Source organism: Garra rufa, chromosome 9 (assembly GCF_049309525.1).
Source record: "Garra rufa chromosome 9, GarRuf1.0, whole genome shotgun sequence".
NCBI classification, from domain to species: Eukaryota; Metazoa; Chordata; class Actinopteri; order Cypriniformes; family Cyprinidae; genus Garra; species Garra rufa.
In genome coordinates this window covers 6,096,382-6,113,716 of record NC_133369.1, presented here as the reverse complement: position 1 = coordinate 6,113,716, position 17,335 = coordinate 6,096,382, and the positions used below count along the sequence as shown (strand labels likewise).

General features: G+C 30.1%; 1 protein-coding gene across 1 annotated transcript in view; it reads right to left on the bottom strand.

Moving 5' to 3' along the window:
- The window catches only part of rftn1b (raftlin, lipid raft linker 1b), a 134,264-nt gene that overhangs the window by 86,745 nt on the left and 30,184 nt on the right, over window positions 1-17,335 (bottom strand). Inside the window, exon 3 of the mRNA XM_073846978.1 lies at window positions 8,708-8,885. Coding sequence (XP_073703079.1) covers window positions 8,708-8,885 — 178 coding nt within the window. The remainder of the gene's footprint in view (window positions 1-8,707; window positions 8,886-17,335) is intronic.

Below are 17,335 nucleotides of genomic sequence, written 5' to 3'. Positions count from 1 at the left end.
TTTTACAATATTTCTGTTTAAATAATTGTAGCCTTGATGAGCATAAAAGCACATTTTTCTTTTGAAATAACATATAAACATATCTGTAAAAATATATAGGAATATTAAGTGATCATTTTTTTCAACTGAACCATTCAGACTTTTTTGTCAGTCTTAATCACAATAGTTGTTATATAGAAACAGTCCTTAAAACGTCTCCTTTTGTGTTCCACTGAAATAAACTGACAGCATATGGGTTTGAAACTAAATTGTCATTTCTGGGTCAGCTGTTCTTTTAAGATGAGTGATGGAGTGTGTATATGCCTTTAAATAATGAGTTTTTGCGTGAGCATTCTTGCTTTTCAGTGCATGACACATTAACATGAGGGAAGGTCGTGCCAAGAGTTCATCTTGACATTCATTGAACTGTGTAATGTTACAGTACAGTTTACAGCTCAGGCTCATACTGGCCCTCACAAAGTGCTGCTTCAAGTGGAAAATTACACTCATAGGTAAACGAAGAGTAGCCAGAAGATCAACAGTAATATAGAAAGGAATTTTTCCTTCTTAATGTTTTGTATTAAACCTTAATTTGCCAGGAATGTGTTTCAGGATTCCTGGTGCGGCCATGAAAATGGAATAATTCAAGGGCTTTGGAGTTTGCTGTCACTGTCCGGCCCCGGAGCTGCCGCTGCTCAAAGACTCAGATCAGAGTCCACACTGCATGTCAGAAGACACTTTTTCCATGAACAAGGTGCCGGTTCTTAATCAGAAACTTTTATGTGCATTTAGAGTTGAAGTCAAAAGTTTACATACACCTTGCAGAATCTGCAAAATGTTCATTATTTTAGCAAAATAAGAGGGATCATACAAAATGCATGTTATTTTTTATTTAGTACTGACCTGAGTAAGATACTTCCCATAAAAGATGTTTACATATAGTCCACAATAGAAAATAATAGTTGACTTGATAAAAATTACCCCTTTCAAAAGTTTACATACACCTGATTTTTAGTAGTATTGTTACCTGAATGATCCACAGCTGTTTTTGTTTGTTTGTTTGTTTGTTTAGTAGTAGTTGTTCATGAGTCCCTTGTTTGTCCTGAACAGTTAAACTGCCTGCTGTACTTCAGAAAAAAATCCATCAGGTCCCACAAATTCTTTGGTTTTCAGCATTTTTGTGTGTTTGTACCCCCCTGGTTTTTCCTTGGCATGGTTTTTCCTTCTGGAGGATCAGTGAGCATGTGAATCTGCTGTAATAGTTTCATATGAGTCCCTCAGTTTGAAAAGATGGATCTCAAAATCATACAGTCACTATTGGAAAGGGGTCAAATACACAAAAATGCTGAAAAACCAAAGAATTTGTGAGAGCTAAAGGATTTTTCTTATGAGCAGCAACAGTTTAACTGTTCAGGACAAACATGGGACAACTGTCACTAAAAAAAAAAAAAAAAGTGGACCATTAAGGTAACAGTACAGTATTAACAATCAAGTGTATGTAAACTTTTGAATAGGGTCAGTTTTATAAATTCAATTATTTTAAACTATTTTCTCTTGTAGACTATATGTAAACATTTTTATGTGTATTATCTTATTCAGGTCAGTACTAAATAAAAAATAATATGCATTCTGTGTGTCAATGTCTTAGTGACAGTAATGACAGTATTCAACTCTAAATATCATCACACTTAAAGGATGCCCCTTTTTACAAGATGTAATATAAGTCACAGGTGTCCCCAGGATGTGTCTGTGAAGTTTCAGCTCAAAATACCTCACAGATCATTTATTATATCATTTTGAAAATGCTAATTTTGAGTGGAAGCAGAAACACAGTTTTCATGCATGACTCTTTAAATGCAAATGAGCTGCTGCATGCACTGAAATCATGCGTTTTAAACCATATTAGTTTAAACTGATATGACACACATACAAAGTATGCGCACAGAAAGCGTCTGTCACACGGCATGTGAGTACTAAACTACTTCTCTTTCATGTCTTATTGCGCTTAATCTGTCAAATACACACAAGTTCATATTAAAAACACACGAGTTACAAAAACAGTTATGTCTGAGAAGGTAAACAGCTAGGAATAGAATTGCATGGCTATATTAGATTTGTGTGGCAGCAGCGTAATATACAGTAAATAACTCAATAAATCCACTGCTCTCTTGTCTTCTTTCTTTTTGAGCCTGATCGCCTGAAATTATGGTTGCTTGCTCGCGCCGGCTGTTGTGAACGCACTCAGGACAGTTGGACATTGTGGTGGATCAGAGTTAAAAAAAATCATATAAATACTGTTCAGTTTTTTGCACAGACCGATTGTTTTGTGTGTTAAAATCTCAGTGTATCGTCACAAGCTGCAGGGTTTAATTTGGTTTTGTCTGTGTATGTTTTTTTGACTCTTAAAGCCCATTGACTGCCATTATATGACTTACAGACTGCAACGGGTTGAGTTAAAAATCTTTGTTTGTGTCCTAATGAAGAAATAAAGTCACCTACATTTTGGATGCCCTGGTGGAAAGCACATAATGTTTATTTTTGGGTGAACTATCCTTTTAAACATGGAAAAAGATTATATATATATATATATATATATATATATATATATATATATATATATATATATATATATATATATATATATATATTATTGTATACATTTTTATATTTTCAGTTTTCAATTGTTTAGTAAAAATTTTAGCAATTTTTTTTTTCATTAGTTTCTAACATGACTTTTAGTTTTAGTTTTCATTTTTAGTTTAATTATTTTAGTACTTCAACTGAAAATAAAAGAAAATTAGAAATGTTAACCCTTTTTTGTTTATTTTAATTCAAGAATGTTTTTAGTTTATTTGAAATTTCTATTTTAAACATTTACACTTTTGATCAATTTAATGCATCCTTGCCAAATAAAAGTATTCATTATAAAAAGTATTATATAAGTATAAGCAGGTAAGCAGATAAACATCAAATTTTCATTTTTGGGTCAACTATTCTTTTAAACATGGAAAAAGTAAACAAGTACAAAAATTTATATTTTCAGTTTTCATTTGTTTAGTTAAAATTTTAGCAACATTTTTTTCCATTAATTTCTAACATGACTTTATTTTTTTATTTTTTTTTATTTTTCATTTTTAGTTTATTTAATTATTTTAGTACTTCAACTGAAAATAAAAGTAAATTAGAAATGTTAACTTTTAGGTTTATTTTAATTCAAGTAATGTTTTTTAGTTTATTTGAAATTTTAAACATTTACACTTTTGATCAATTTAATGCATCCTTGCCAAATAAAAGTATTATTTCTTTTATAAATAAATAAATTGACTGCCATTATATGACTGACAGACTGCAACAGTTTGAGTTAAAAATCTTCATTTGTGTTCTACTGAAGAAACAAAGTCACCTACATCTTGGATGCCCTGGGGGTAAGCAGATAAATATCAAATTTTCATTTTTGGATGAACTATCCCTTTAAACATGGAAAAAAATAAACAAAGACTGTGATGCCAAATGTTTTTTTTTTTGTTTTGTTGGCAGGTTATGCAGTAACACATTCAGTTACATTATAATTCGTCTCTCAAATCAGTGGAAACCTAAGCCTGAATCTGAGATGTTCGCAGAACACTAGCACTGAGGTAAGAGAGGCCTTCACATGGGCCACAGCCCCACCATCACCTCACTTCCTTCCTCCAGGGAATCTCCTGTAAGGTCAGCGGGGTCAGACGCATGCCTGCGGTCTCAGATACAGATGGAGATGTGACTGGTGTGTCTGTGGGTGTGTGGACGTCAGCTCAGTGTCTCCTGCTCAGTGCCCTTTACGGCGCCGCTGCAGCCAGGCCAGTCTGGACGCTGTGTGACGGCGGTCCAGCAGCGCTGCAGGCGGGAAGTGGATGTGACTTTGAGTTCCTGCCACTGTTTTGCCAGAGGATTATCGAACCGCTCTTCAACCTTCACCAACTCTGTGTGACAGACTGTAAAGTGTTGGCCTCACGCAGACAGACTTTGGACTAACGGCATGAAGGCTTACGCTGTCCACTGCTTGACTGACATTTAAAGCAGCCAGTCATATTTTTAGTTTGTATGTATGGTTTAGGTGTGTTTTTCTGAAATAGTTGCTACCGCTGTAATAGACTGCTGTGATCTGAATATACCGTTCAGTAATTTTGGAGTCTGTTTTTTAAAAAGAAGTCACAAAGGCTGCATTTATTTGATCAAAATACAGTAAAAACATTGTGAATTATTATTTCAATTCAAAATTCTATTTGAATATATTTTAAGATGTAATTTATGCCTGTGAAGCTGAATTTGTTTCTTAATATTTTTGTTGAAACTATATGCTTTTTGAAGAATAGAAAGCAGTGCTATTTTTGGTAAACCTGGTAAATTTTTTAAACATATGAACATTTTAATATATGAATACCTCAAAGCTTCTAAAAGCCTTCCATGGTTATTATTATAAGTATTATTATTTATCATTATTAAGTAGTATTGATTTCTTTAAATATTATTGTATATATGTAATAATTTATATTTTATAATAAGTAATTTTATATATATATATAAAATGCCAACCAGAGGCTTATATGATTCTTTTCAAAATATAAGTATTTTATTTTTTATAAAGAAAAAATTATAATATAAGATTTTTTTACTATTTTTATTTGTTAAAAAAAGTTTAATATATATATAGAATAATTAGAATAATTATACATATTTCTGTTTTAATATATTTATATTTTTATTATATTGTTATTGTTTTTTGTTGTGATTCATAATAGTTTTTATTTGAATTAGATTTGAATGAGTTTCATGAGTTTTTAAAATGTTTATGTATATGTATATATATATATATATATATATATATATATATATTTTTTTTTTTTTTATTAAGTTTTAGTTTTTATTTTGTTTATTTATTTATATATATATTTTTAAAAACATTTTAATATGTGAAAAATGCCAACCAGAGGCTTCTATGATTTTTTTAAATAATTATTTGATTATTGTTGTATTACTATATTATTTTAAATTAAGTTTTAGTTTTTACTGTTTATTTAATTTATATTATTTTATTATGTATATTATTTAATTTAGTTATATATATATATATATATATATATATAAATCATATAAATAAATATATATATATTATTGAATACATTTTCATTTTTTTTTTTTTTTTCATTAGTTTCTAACATGATGTTAACTTTATTTAATGTTATTTAATTGTTTATTTTAATTCAAGTAATGTTTTTAGTTTATTTGAAATTTCTCTTTTAAACATTTACACTTTTGATCAATTTAATGCATCCTTGCCAAATAAAAGTCTTAATTCTTCTTATAAATAAATAAATGCATAAATAAATAAATCTTACTGACCCAAAACTTTTGGACAGCACAGTAGTGTATGTTCGTCCAAAAGTAATCTTTTACCAATTCTTTTACAGATAAAGCTCATAAAACAAAGCATAATTTGTCATTTTGTTTGTGCATATGAAATTGATTTGCTTTTGCACTGCAAAACTTCTATTTTGATGCCACTAACCTGGTAAGTTTTGGCAAATCATGTTATTAAATCTTCCTCAGAACTGTTCTCTCCATAAACTCGGTACCTTATAAACACATCTTCCTTTCCAGGTGGACTGAACCTGTTTTCACTCCTGGATAATGTGCAAAATCACCCGAGCAGATTGCAAGTGGAGATTTTGTGTGTAAAATGCATCTGAAGAGCGACTGTGAGCCACCAGTGGCAGACGGGGTGAGTGGAGAAACTGATTAAAGATAGTGTAGAAATGATTCACAGCAGTCATATTGAGGAAAGAAAACTGATTATTCCTGTATATCGCGCAGACTATATTGTAGTCTAGTTATAATGTAATCAGGCTTTACAAAGAGAATGTGGCAGCACCAAATATATTCAGCCCAATAGCAACACATGGAGTCTAAATGTACAGTACAGTAACACAAAGCCTGTTGATAGATCAGACGGAGACTAAAAAGCTCATAAATACTAAACTAAAAAAAGTTTGTCAAGACAAACTTTAGGTTGGCTTGAGAAAGTCTAGCTTGAAAGTTTAAAGCAGCTCTAAAAGCTTAAAGTTTTATACTTTATATAGATAGATTAGAAGATTAGCATATTGCTAGCATGATTAGAATGTAGTTAGCATGATTCTAATATTTTTCTAGCATGATTAGCAAGTTGCTAGTATGATTCTAGCATGATTAGCAAATTGTTAGGATGCTGCTAGCATGTTTCTATCATAATAAACGTTACTTTCATTATTAGCGTGTCATTAGCAAGTTGCTAGTATGTTTCTAGCATGATTAGCAAGTTTGTAGCATGATTAGGAAGTTTCTAGCATGTTTCTAGCATGATTAGCAAGTTTGATAACATGTTTCCAGCATGATAAGCAAGTTGTTACCATGTTTCCAGCATGATTAACAAGTTGTTACCATGTTTCTAGCATGATTAGCAAGTTGTTAGCATGTTTCTAGCATGATTAGCAAGTTACGAGCACGTCATTAGCAAGTTTCTAATATGATTAGGAAGTTGCTGGCATGTTTCTAGCATGATTAGCAAGTTGTTAGCATGATTAGCAAGTTGCTAGCATGTTTCAGCATGATTAGCAAGTTGATAGCATGTTTCTAGCATGATTAACAAGTTCGCTAACATGTTTCTAGCATGATTGGCATGTTGTTTACATGTCATTAGCAAGTTGCTAGTATGTTTCTAGCATGATTAGCAAGTTTGTAACATGATTAGGAAGTTGCTGGCATGTTTCTAGCATGATTAGCAAGTTGTTAGAATGCTGTTAGCATGTTTCTATCATAATTAACATTACTTTCATTACTAACAAGACATTAGCAATTTGCTAGCATGATTAACAAGTTACTAGTGTGTCATTAGCATGTTCTAACAGTATTAGCTTTTTTTCTAGGCTGACTAGCAAGGTGCTAGCATGTTTCTAACATGTTTCTAGCATGATTAGCAAGTTGCTGGCATTTTCTAGCATGATTAGCATTTTTTTTTGCATGTTTCTAACATGATTAGCAAGTTGCTAACATATTTCTAGCATGATTAGCAAGTTGTTAGCATGATTAGCAAGTTGCTAGCATGTTTCAGCATGATTAGGAAGTTGATAGCATGTTTCTAGCATTATTAACAAGTTCGCTAACATGTTTCTAACATGATTAGCAAGTTGCTGGCATTTTCTAGCATGATTAGCAATTTTTTTGCATGTTTCTAACATGATTAGCAAGTTGCTAACATGTTTCCAGCATGATTAACAAGTTGTTACCATGTTTCTAGCATGATTAGCAAGTTGCTAACATGTTTCTAGCATGATTAGCAATTTATTTGCATGTTTCTAACATGATTAGCAAGTTGTTACCATGTTTCCAGCATGATTAACAAGTTGTTACCATGTTTCTAGCATGATTAGCAAGTTGCTAACATGTTTCTAGTATGATTAGCAAGTTGCTAACATATTTCTAGCATGATTAGCAAGTTGTTAACATTATTAGCAAGTTGCTAGCATGTTTCAGCATGATTAGCAAGTTAATAGCATGTTTCTAGCATGATTAACAAGTTTGCTAACATGTTTCTAGCATGATTAGCAAGTTGCTAACATATTTCTAGCATGATTAGCAAGTTGTTAGCATGATTAGCAAGTTGCTAGCATGTTTCAGCATGATTAGCAAGTTGATAGCATGTTTCTAGCATGATTAACAAGTTCGCTAACATGTTTCTAACATGATTGGCATGCTGTTTACATGTCATTAGCAAGTTTGTAGCATGATTAGGACATTGTTAGGATGTTGCTAGCATGTTTCTATCATAATTAACGTTACTTTCTTTATTAGCAAGTCATTAGCAATTTGCTAGGATGTTTCTAGCAATAATAGCAAGTTATTAGCATGTTGTTAGATTCTAGCATGATTAACAAGTTGATAGTATGTCATTAGCATGTTCTAACAGGATTAGCATGTTTCTGGTATGATTAGTAAGTTGCTGGCATTTTCTAGCATGAATAGCAAGTTGATAGCATGTTTTCGGCATGATTAGCAAGTTGATAGCATGTTTCTAGCATGATTAACAAGTTATTAGCATGACATTAGCATGGCTAACAAGTTACTAGCATGTTTCTAGCATGATTAACAAGTTATTAGCATGACATTAGCATGACTAACAAGTTACTAGCATGTTTCTAGCATGATTAACAAGTTATTAGCATGACATTAGCATGACTGACAAGTTACTAGCATAATTAGCAAGTTACTATCATGATTCTAGCTTGATTAACAATTTATTAGCATGACATTAGCATGACTGTCAAGTTACTAGCATGTTTCTAGCATGATTAGCAAGCTACTAGCATGTTGCTAGCATGATTAACATGTTACCACCATGATTCTAGCATGATTAGCTAATTATTGAGCATGAAATTAGCATGACTGACTAGTTACTAGCATGTTTCTAGCAGGAGTAGCGTTCAGAAATGTAGTCTAAGAAAGTATCAGATCAGTAGGTTGTCTTTCTCAAGCTCACCTAATGATGATGTTTTTGCTGCAATAAACTAAGATTATAGCGGACTATAATGACATCACAGAGGATTTGTGGCCATAAAAGGAAGATAAAAAGTGTGATATGACCCTTGTAATAAATGTCAGCGCCACCTGTGGAGTTGAGAGCAGCTGTCATGTTTCCATTCTGCTTGTTGTGACCCACCTGTCAGAGACTTTGATGAGCACTGCCCGGTAGAGCTGGCGCTGGACGCTGGCGGGCTCAGGGCCGCACGGATGGACGAAGGGGTGCACAGCTGTTAGAATGAAGCCCTGCTGGTACAGATCCTGCAGCTGAGACGGCAGCTCCCTCACAGAGGACAGACACAGTGTGGACGTCCCATCTGCCGGAGGACACACAGAGACACACGGGTGAGAACAGCAGACACTGGAGCACACACACGCTCACATCAAGAGATTCCCTCAACTACTGAACACTAACACATCTCTCTGTGTTTTTTAGCTTGTATTTCTTTTTTGTGCAAAAATAAAAAAAAAACACCAAGGACATACTGATGCATATTCAGTGCCGGAGAAGGCAAAAAGCCAGTATGGCTTATCTAAAGCCTCCACCAAAGAAAGATAAAACTTAGCCAAAGAGTGCAAAACACAATATAATACAACTCATACAACAAACAAAAAACATGTCATGATAATACTAGTGATAAAACAACAAGCATTTCACTGTAAAATGAAAATACACTGAAAAATATAGGATCAACTAATTGCACAAGCTAGTTCATCAGCAAACCTCTTAAAACTCTTTTAAAGCTCTCTATTGAGGTGCATTGTCTCGCCACATGAGAAAATCTATTCCATATCTGTGTACCTTTAAATCTTATTGAAAATTGGCCTCTACATGTGGAGAAATTTGGAGGATGGAGATCCATTATCTGCCTAGTATTATGGGCATGAACCAAGGGGCAACCTTCCGGTCTCCCTCGTGAAACCAACACGGAAGTGACTGAAACTGCAATTCATCGACTGTCTGCAAAAGGGAGTCAATCCCATTGACACTCCATGTTAAAATGCCCAACTTTACAGCAGAAAAAAGTATGTTTACAGCCCGGTTCAAAAAATGGTTTTGGTCTTTATAGCTAGTTTTGCCCTTCATGTCAACTGTGAGGGGGGTGAATTTTTTTATAACTCATCGGTTTAAGTTATATTAAGCCTTAAAGTTCAGCATAATTAAGGGCGTGTGCACTTGGATGGGTTAAATGCAGAGCACAAATTCCTAGTATGGGTCACCATACTTGGCCTCACTTCACCTCCTTTCCTTAAATTTTGCCACAAACATAGTCTATGTGTCCTCTCCAACTCAAACCTTTATCAATAATAAGCTTTATGACAAGTTCTAAAGTATGGTTTATTTATTATTTATAGTTTTACATTTTTTATTTTTATATATATATTTTTCTGAAATATTTCTGTATTTTTCAGCCCTTTGATAATAATATACAGTATGATTTATTTACGATTTATAGTTTTATATTTTTATTTATTTTTTAATATTTTTGTATTTTTCAGCTTTTTGGTGAGAGTATGATTTATTTTATTTATTTATTTATTTATATTTCTGTGTTTTTCAGCTTTTTGATGATATACAGTCGTGGACAAAAGTTTTGAGAATTACATAAATATTGGAAATTGGAAAAGTTGCTGCTTAAGTTTTTATAATAGCAATTTGCATATACTCCAGAATGTTATGAAGAGTGATCAGATGAATTGCATAGTCCTTCTTTGCCATGAAAATTAACTTAATCCCGAAAAAACTTTCCACTGCATTGTTAAGAAGGCTTCAGGGCGTCCAAGAAAGTCCAGCAAGCGCTAGGATCGTCTCCTAAAGAGGATTGAGCTGCGGGATCGGAGTGCCACCAGTGCAGAGCTTGCTCAGGAATGGCAGCAGGCAGGTGTGAGCGCATCTGAACACACAGTGAGGCCAAGACTTTTGGAAGAAGGCCTGGTGTCAAGAAGGGCAGCAAAGAAGCCACTTCTCTCCAAAAAAACATCAGGGACAGATTGATCTTCTGCAAAAAGTATGCTGAATGGACTGCTGAGGACTGGGGCAAAGTCATATTCTCCGATGAAGCCTCTTTCCGATTGTTTGGGGCATCTGGAAAAAGGCTTGTCCGGAGAAGAAAAGGTAAGCGCTACCATCAGTCCTGTGTCATGCCAACAGTAAAGCATCCTGAGACCATTCATGTGTGGGGTTGCTTCTCATCCAAGGGAGTGGGCTCACTCACAATTTTGCCCAAAAACACAGCCATGAATAAAGAATGGTACCAAAACACCCTCCAACAGCAACTTCTTCCAACAATCCAACAACAGTTTGGTGAAGAACAATGCATTTTCCAGCATGATGGAGCACCGTGCCATAAGGCAAAAGTGATAACTAAATGGTTCGGGGACCAAAACGTTGATATTTTGGGTCCATGGCCTGGAAACTCCCCAGATCTTAAAACTTGTGGTCAATCCTCAAGAGGCGGGTGGACAAACAAAAACCCACTAATTCTGACAAACTCCAAGAAGTGATTATGAAAGAATGGGTTGCTATCAGTCAGGATTTGGCCCAGAAGTTGATTGAGAGCATGCCCAGTCGAATTGCAGAGGTCCTGAACAAGAAGGACCAACACTGCAAATACTGACTCTTTGCATAAATGTCGTGTAATTGTCAATAAAAGCCTTTGAAACGTATAAAGTGCTTGTAATTATATTTCAGTACATCACAGAAACAACTGAAACAAAGATCTAAAAGCAGTTTAGCAGCAAACTTTGTGAAAACTAATATTTGTGTCATTCTCAAAACTTTTGGCCACGACTGTACAGTATGATTTATTGTTTTTACATTTTAAATTATTTTTATATTTCTGTATTTTTCAGCTTTTGATGATAATATACAGTATGATTTATTTATGATATATAGTTTTACATTTTTATTTATTTTTTTATATTTGTATTTTTCAGCTTTTTGGTGAGAGTATGATTTATTTGATTTTTTTTTTTTTTTATATATATTTCTGTGTTTTTCAGCTTTTTGATGATAATATATAGTATGATTTATTTATGATTTATAGTTTTACATTTTTATTTATTTTTTAATATTTGTATTTTTCAGCTTTTTGGTGATGCAGTATGATTTATTATTTAATTTTTTAATTTTTTATATTTCTGTTTTTTTTCCAGCTTTTTGATGATATACAGTGTGATTTATTATTTTTAAATTTTAAATTATTTATATATTTCTGTATTTTTCAGCTTTTGATGATAATATACAGTATGATTTATGATTTATAGTTTTACATTTTTATTTATTTTTTAATATCTGTATTTTTCAGCTTTTTGGTGATACAGTATGATTTATTTATGATTTATTATTTACATATTTTAATAATACTGTATTTTTCAGCTTTTGATAATAATATACAGTATGATTTATTTACGATTTATAGTTTTACTTTTTTAATATATTTCTGTATTTTTCAGCTTTTGATGATAATATACAGTGTGATTTATTGTTTTTAATTTTTTATTATTTTATTCATATCTGTATTTTCCAGCTTTTGATGATAATATACAGTATGATTTATTGTTTTAATCATTTATTTATTTTTAGCATGATTTATTGTTTTAAATGTTTTTTAAATATCATTGTATTTTTCAGCTTTTTTGATAATAATATACAATATGATTAATTTATTATTTATAGTTTTCAATTGTTAATTTTTTTATTTATATTTTTCTAAAATATTTCTGTATTTTTCTGAATATTTGATTGTAATATACAGTATGATTTATGGTTTTACATTTTTATTTATTTTTTAATATCTCAGTTTTTTTTTCAGCTTTTTGGTAATACAGTATGATTTATATATGGTTTATTATTATTTTTTATATTTCTGTATTTTTCAGCTTTTGATAATATACAGTGTGATTTATTGTTTTTAAATTTTTAAGTATTCATATCTGAATTTTTCAGCATTTGATAATATACAGTATGATTTTATGATTTATTTACAATTTATAGTTTTACATTTTTATTTATTTTTTAATATTTCTGTATTTAGAGTATGACTTATTTATGATTTATTATTTTACATTTTTATGTTTTTATATTTATGTATTTTCCAGCTATTAATGTACAGTATAATTTATTGTTTTTAAATGTAATTATTTTTTAAATATTACTATTTTCAGCTTTGATGATAATATACAATATTAATTATTTATCATTTGTTTTGAACTTTTTATTTATTTGTTTTTAATATCAGTGTTTTTTAGCTTTTTGATAATAATACACAATATGGTTTATTTATAGTTTGTAGTTAGTTTTTTTAAAAATCTGTATTTTCAGCTTTTGATGATAAAACAAATCATAAATTTATGATTTATAGTTTTATATCTTTTTTATTACAGTATGATTTATTTTATGATTTATTGTTTAAATATTTTATCTTTATTTATTTATTTTAAATATCTTATTTATTTATCTGATATATATGGTTAATTGTTTTAAATTGTACATTTTGATTATATATTAATATTTTATCAGTATATCAGTATTTTTTTAGCTTTTTGATTATAATATACAGTATGATTAATGATTTATAGTTTTAAATCTTACAATTTTATTTAGCTTTTACATATATGGTTTTTTAGCTTTTGATGATAAAGCAAATATTTATTTATTTATTTAAATATAACTATTTTTTAAAAAAAATAAAACTATTTAATTTTTAAAATATTATTTAGGTTTTTAATATATATTTGTATTTATTTTCAAATTCTCTAATATATGAAAAATTTAAAGCTGTGGTTATTTTGTTGTTTAAAAAATATTTTTATAATTTATTACTTTATAATATTTGTTAAAACATTTTAATATATGAAAACTGCAAAGCTTCGGATTATTTTTAAGAACGTAGTTTTCAAGTGTATATACTATGTGTGTATATATACAGTGTGTGTGTGTATATATATATATATATATATATATATATATATATATATATATATATATATATATGTGTGTGTGTATATATATATATATATATATATATATAACATTTTTTTTTTTTTAGTTTTAAAAGATTTTAATATATGAAAATATATATATTTTTTTAATATTTAAAGGTATATTTATCATAATTTTAATTTTTTTTTTTATATATTTATATTGTGTACAAATAGTATTAAGTAGGTAATGTTGGATTTATATTTAATAAAGATGGTCAACACTTATAAATCAACAGCTCTATCATTGCAGCTCTATCATGAATCTTTAATATAACACCCAAGCTTTTGTACAAACAGTGGACGGTCAAACACAGTTTGTTGTTTTTCCATCAGCGCTCGGAGTGGTTTCTCCAGGAGGATTTGCTAGTTTGTTAGCGACAAAAGCCAGAAAGACACAAGGGTTGCTTTAGCAACTGGTGCCTCACTAACCTTGTCAATGATTTAATGGGCCTGGTGAAAAATCCAATTAAATGTGATTGTTTAGCTGCTCGTGAGATGAGAGTCTTTTACACAAGAGCTTTGATATCTTTCTGACAGGCCAGTCACGCCCAACTCTGGCTGTAATGAGATACACTTGCAGAGTGACCAGACGTTTGGAAGTGGGAGGAACACTTTCCCCGTTTTAATCTAAAGTCTTGTCTGGGCATAATCGAGGGAGAGAAAAAGAGAGAAAAGACATGCTACATAACAGACAGAACGTGTCAGAATCGGCCAGCTGTGCAACAACACAGCAGATCTGTCTCACAACGCAACCGAGACGGCCATATGCTAATGAGAGGGCATCGAGAGCCAGACATGACTAGAAATGCATTCTATCCACACAAATGCAGACGTGGATGATTGGCACAAGTACTATTCAGTTGTACATATTGCCCGCTGTAGTGCACATTTTGAACAGAACATTAATTCTGTCATAAGCCCTATTTAACCATGTTTGGAATAGCATGCTTGCATACTAAACTCACTATTTCTGCAGTGTGTAGCTTGTGAAATTCATATTTAGGCATAGAACACCCATATTTTATCAAATGTTTAGATGTTTGTGCTGAGGGACAAATAACTGATGTGTTTACATTATACATTTATGTATCTATTTAAACAAATGGTCCTCAGTGAGCTCCTTTGTCTTAGCCATGACTGTCCACAAACCAACAGCAGAGAGCTTCTGTTTTTCACCTGTTGAGTTGATTAAAACAGCTGTTCCCAGTGAATCAGGGTAATTAGGATGCTTTAGAACAGCTTGGACTATTTGGAATGGTATAGAACTTTGGATTTTCCCATAGACCGGGACAGTTTGCAAAGGGTATGAATAATTTTGGACATGCCACTTTTTGATCAAATGTAAATAAAGGCTGAGAAATATTTTTTTCCACCATGATGCCTCTTGTACATTGTCTTATTATCTTTTGGGAGAAGCCTGTGTCATTTCCGGTCGAAATTTTTTCTTTTTTTTTTACTTGAAATAATATAAAATTTAACTGAAGTAAAATAAAAAAAAATTAAGTTTAGTAAAGCTGTAGTTTTAACTAAAACTGAAATAAAATTTATTAACGACTATATAAACACAAACACAACAATTACCAAAACTTTCAAATTAAAAACCAAAACTGATATATATGTATAAACTTATATATATATATATATATATATATATATATAAATAAACTAATTCAAAATATAAAAAAAATATATATATATATAATAGTACCTCAATAATACGTAACCCTGATTCATTGTAATTTTTTATTCCTTACTTGATTAAATTTTAACACAAAAATTGAATAAAAATTTAAAATACCCTGTTTTATATTTAAAATGATAACTGGATGCCACATGTACAGTATGCATTGTGATAACGTAACCAAAATGTTTTGTGCTAATGTTTATCATTACAAAATACACACTGCAAGACCGTAAGTAGTGTGTTAGTTTCCAAACATAGCCAATGACTCTACTCAAATAACTGCCAGTGCTCACTGGACCTGGTTAATCTGGTTTGTGGGTGGTTTTTGAATGAGACACAGGGCTTTGCACAATTGATGAATCGTCCCAGAGAGAGAAACAGTCAGAGTTTGTCTGTCTGCTCACATACAGCTCATATAAACCAACCCAAACAGCTGCCCGGAGCGAGTTCATCCAAAATAAACAATCATTGGACTCTGCTCAGCTGTGCTCTCATCTACTGTATGTCACATGTGCACAGCCAATACTGAACTCAACCTAAAGATGAACAGGAAGTCATTTGAGGTCACGCCGTCAAGCTTTAGACCCTTCTTCTGCTTTTTTAATGTTAGAGCAGCTCTAAATTTACACCGAGACAAAGACAGATGTGTGTGTGACTCGACAGTACTTTTGGAAAGCGGTACTGAGCTGTTGCACAGCTAGAAATGTCTTCCTGTGAATACCAAACAAACAATAAAACCCTCATATTTCCTGATAACAACTTCAGATCCAGTTAGGCTTGCAGATTTATCATGGTCTCTGCAAATTGTGGAATATTTATGTTCTTTTTGCCACAAATACGGCACAAAAATAGCTTTTTGCACCATCTTCTAATGCCAAGTGGAGGAAATTGAGGAAATTTACCTGGCATAAAATTGTATCTTGCACATTGTTTATTGGAAATACATAAAAAGAAGGAATAATAATCGTAGAAGCCTTTATTATACTTTTCATATGCTGAAGTGTTTCAAAAATCATTTCAAAATAATATAAAAAATATTTAATTTTAATGCGAAACAAAAAGATATAATTTTGTATTTAAAAATACTGTTATTAATTTATATATAAATAAAATGTGTATATATTATTATATTATTGTGTATATATATATATATATATATATATATATATATATATATATATATATACAATAATAACAAAGATCATAGAAGCCAGCAGCATCACATTAGTTAGTCTTGTTAAACTTTTAGATATTTTAGTACTTGCAACTTTAGTAATATTCTACATATAAATCACTATCATACTTATATAATAATAATAATAATTATTATTATACAGGCAATTATGTTGTATCTATAGAAGCCTGTTTAATTAAAAAAAATTATAAAAGTAAATATATATATATATATATATATATATATATATATATATATATATATATATAATACAAAACAAAATATATATATACTTTAAAAAAATTAATTAAACATTTTTATAAAATTTTAATTTAGATAAAAATATATATAAATATATAATTTATAATATTATTTATTATTAAATCATTTTTTGTTTTAAAAATTCATAAAATCATGGAAGCCAGCAGCACCAGTCAATTTAGTCTTGATCAATTTTGAAATATTTTAGTTTTTTAGTATATTTAAAAAAAAATGTTTTTCATAATTTTAAAATAATATAAAAATATAAAAAAATAAAATACAAAACAAAACATATAATGTTTTAATAATTTTTTTAAATTAAATTAAAAATTGTATTATATATATATATAATTTATAATATTATATTTTTTATTAAATTAATACTTAAAAATCAGACACAAAAATTATAAATCATACTTATATTTCAAACAATTATGTTGCAGCCAATTGTGTTGTATTTATAGAAGCCTTTGTTTATTATTTTTCATATTCTAGCTAAGTGTTTCAAAAATAATTTTTTAATAATATTAAAAATATTAAAAATATAATACAAATATAATGCAAAACAGATAGAATTTTTTTATAATGTAAAATATTTTTATTAATAAATTAAAATAAAATAATTTATATATATATATATATATATATATATATATATATAT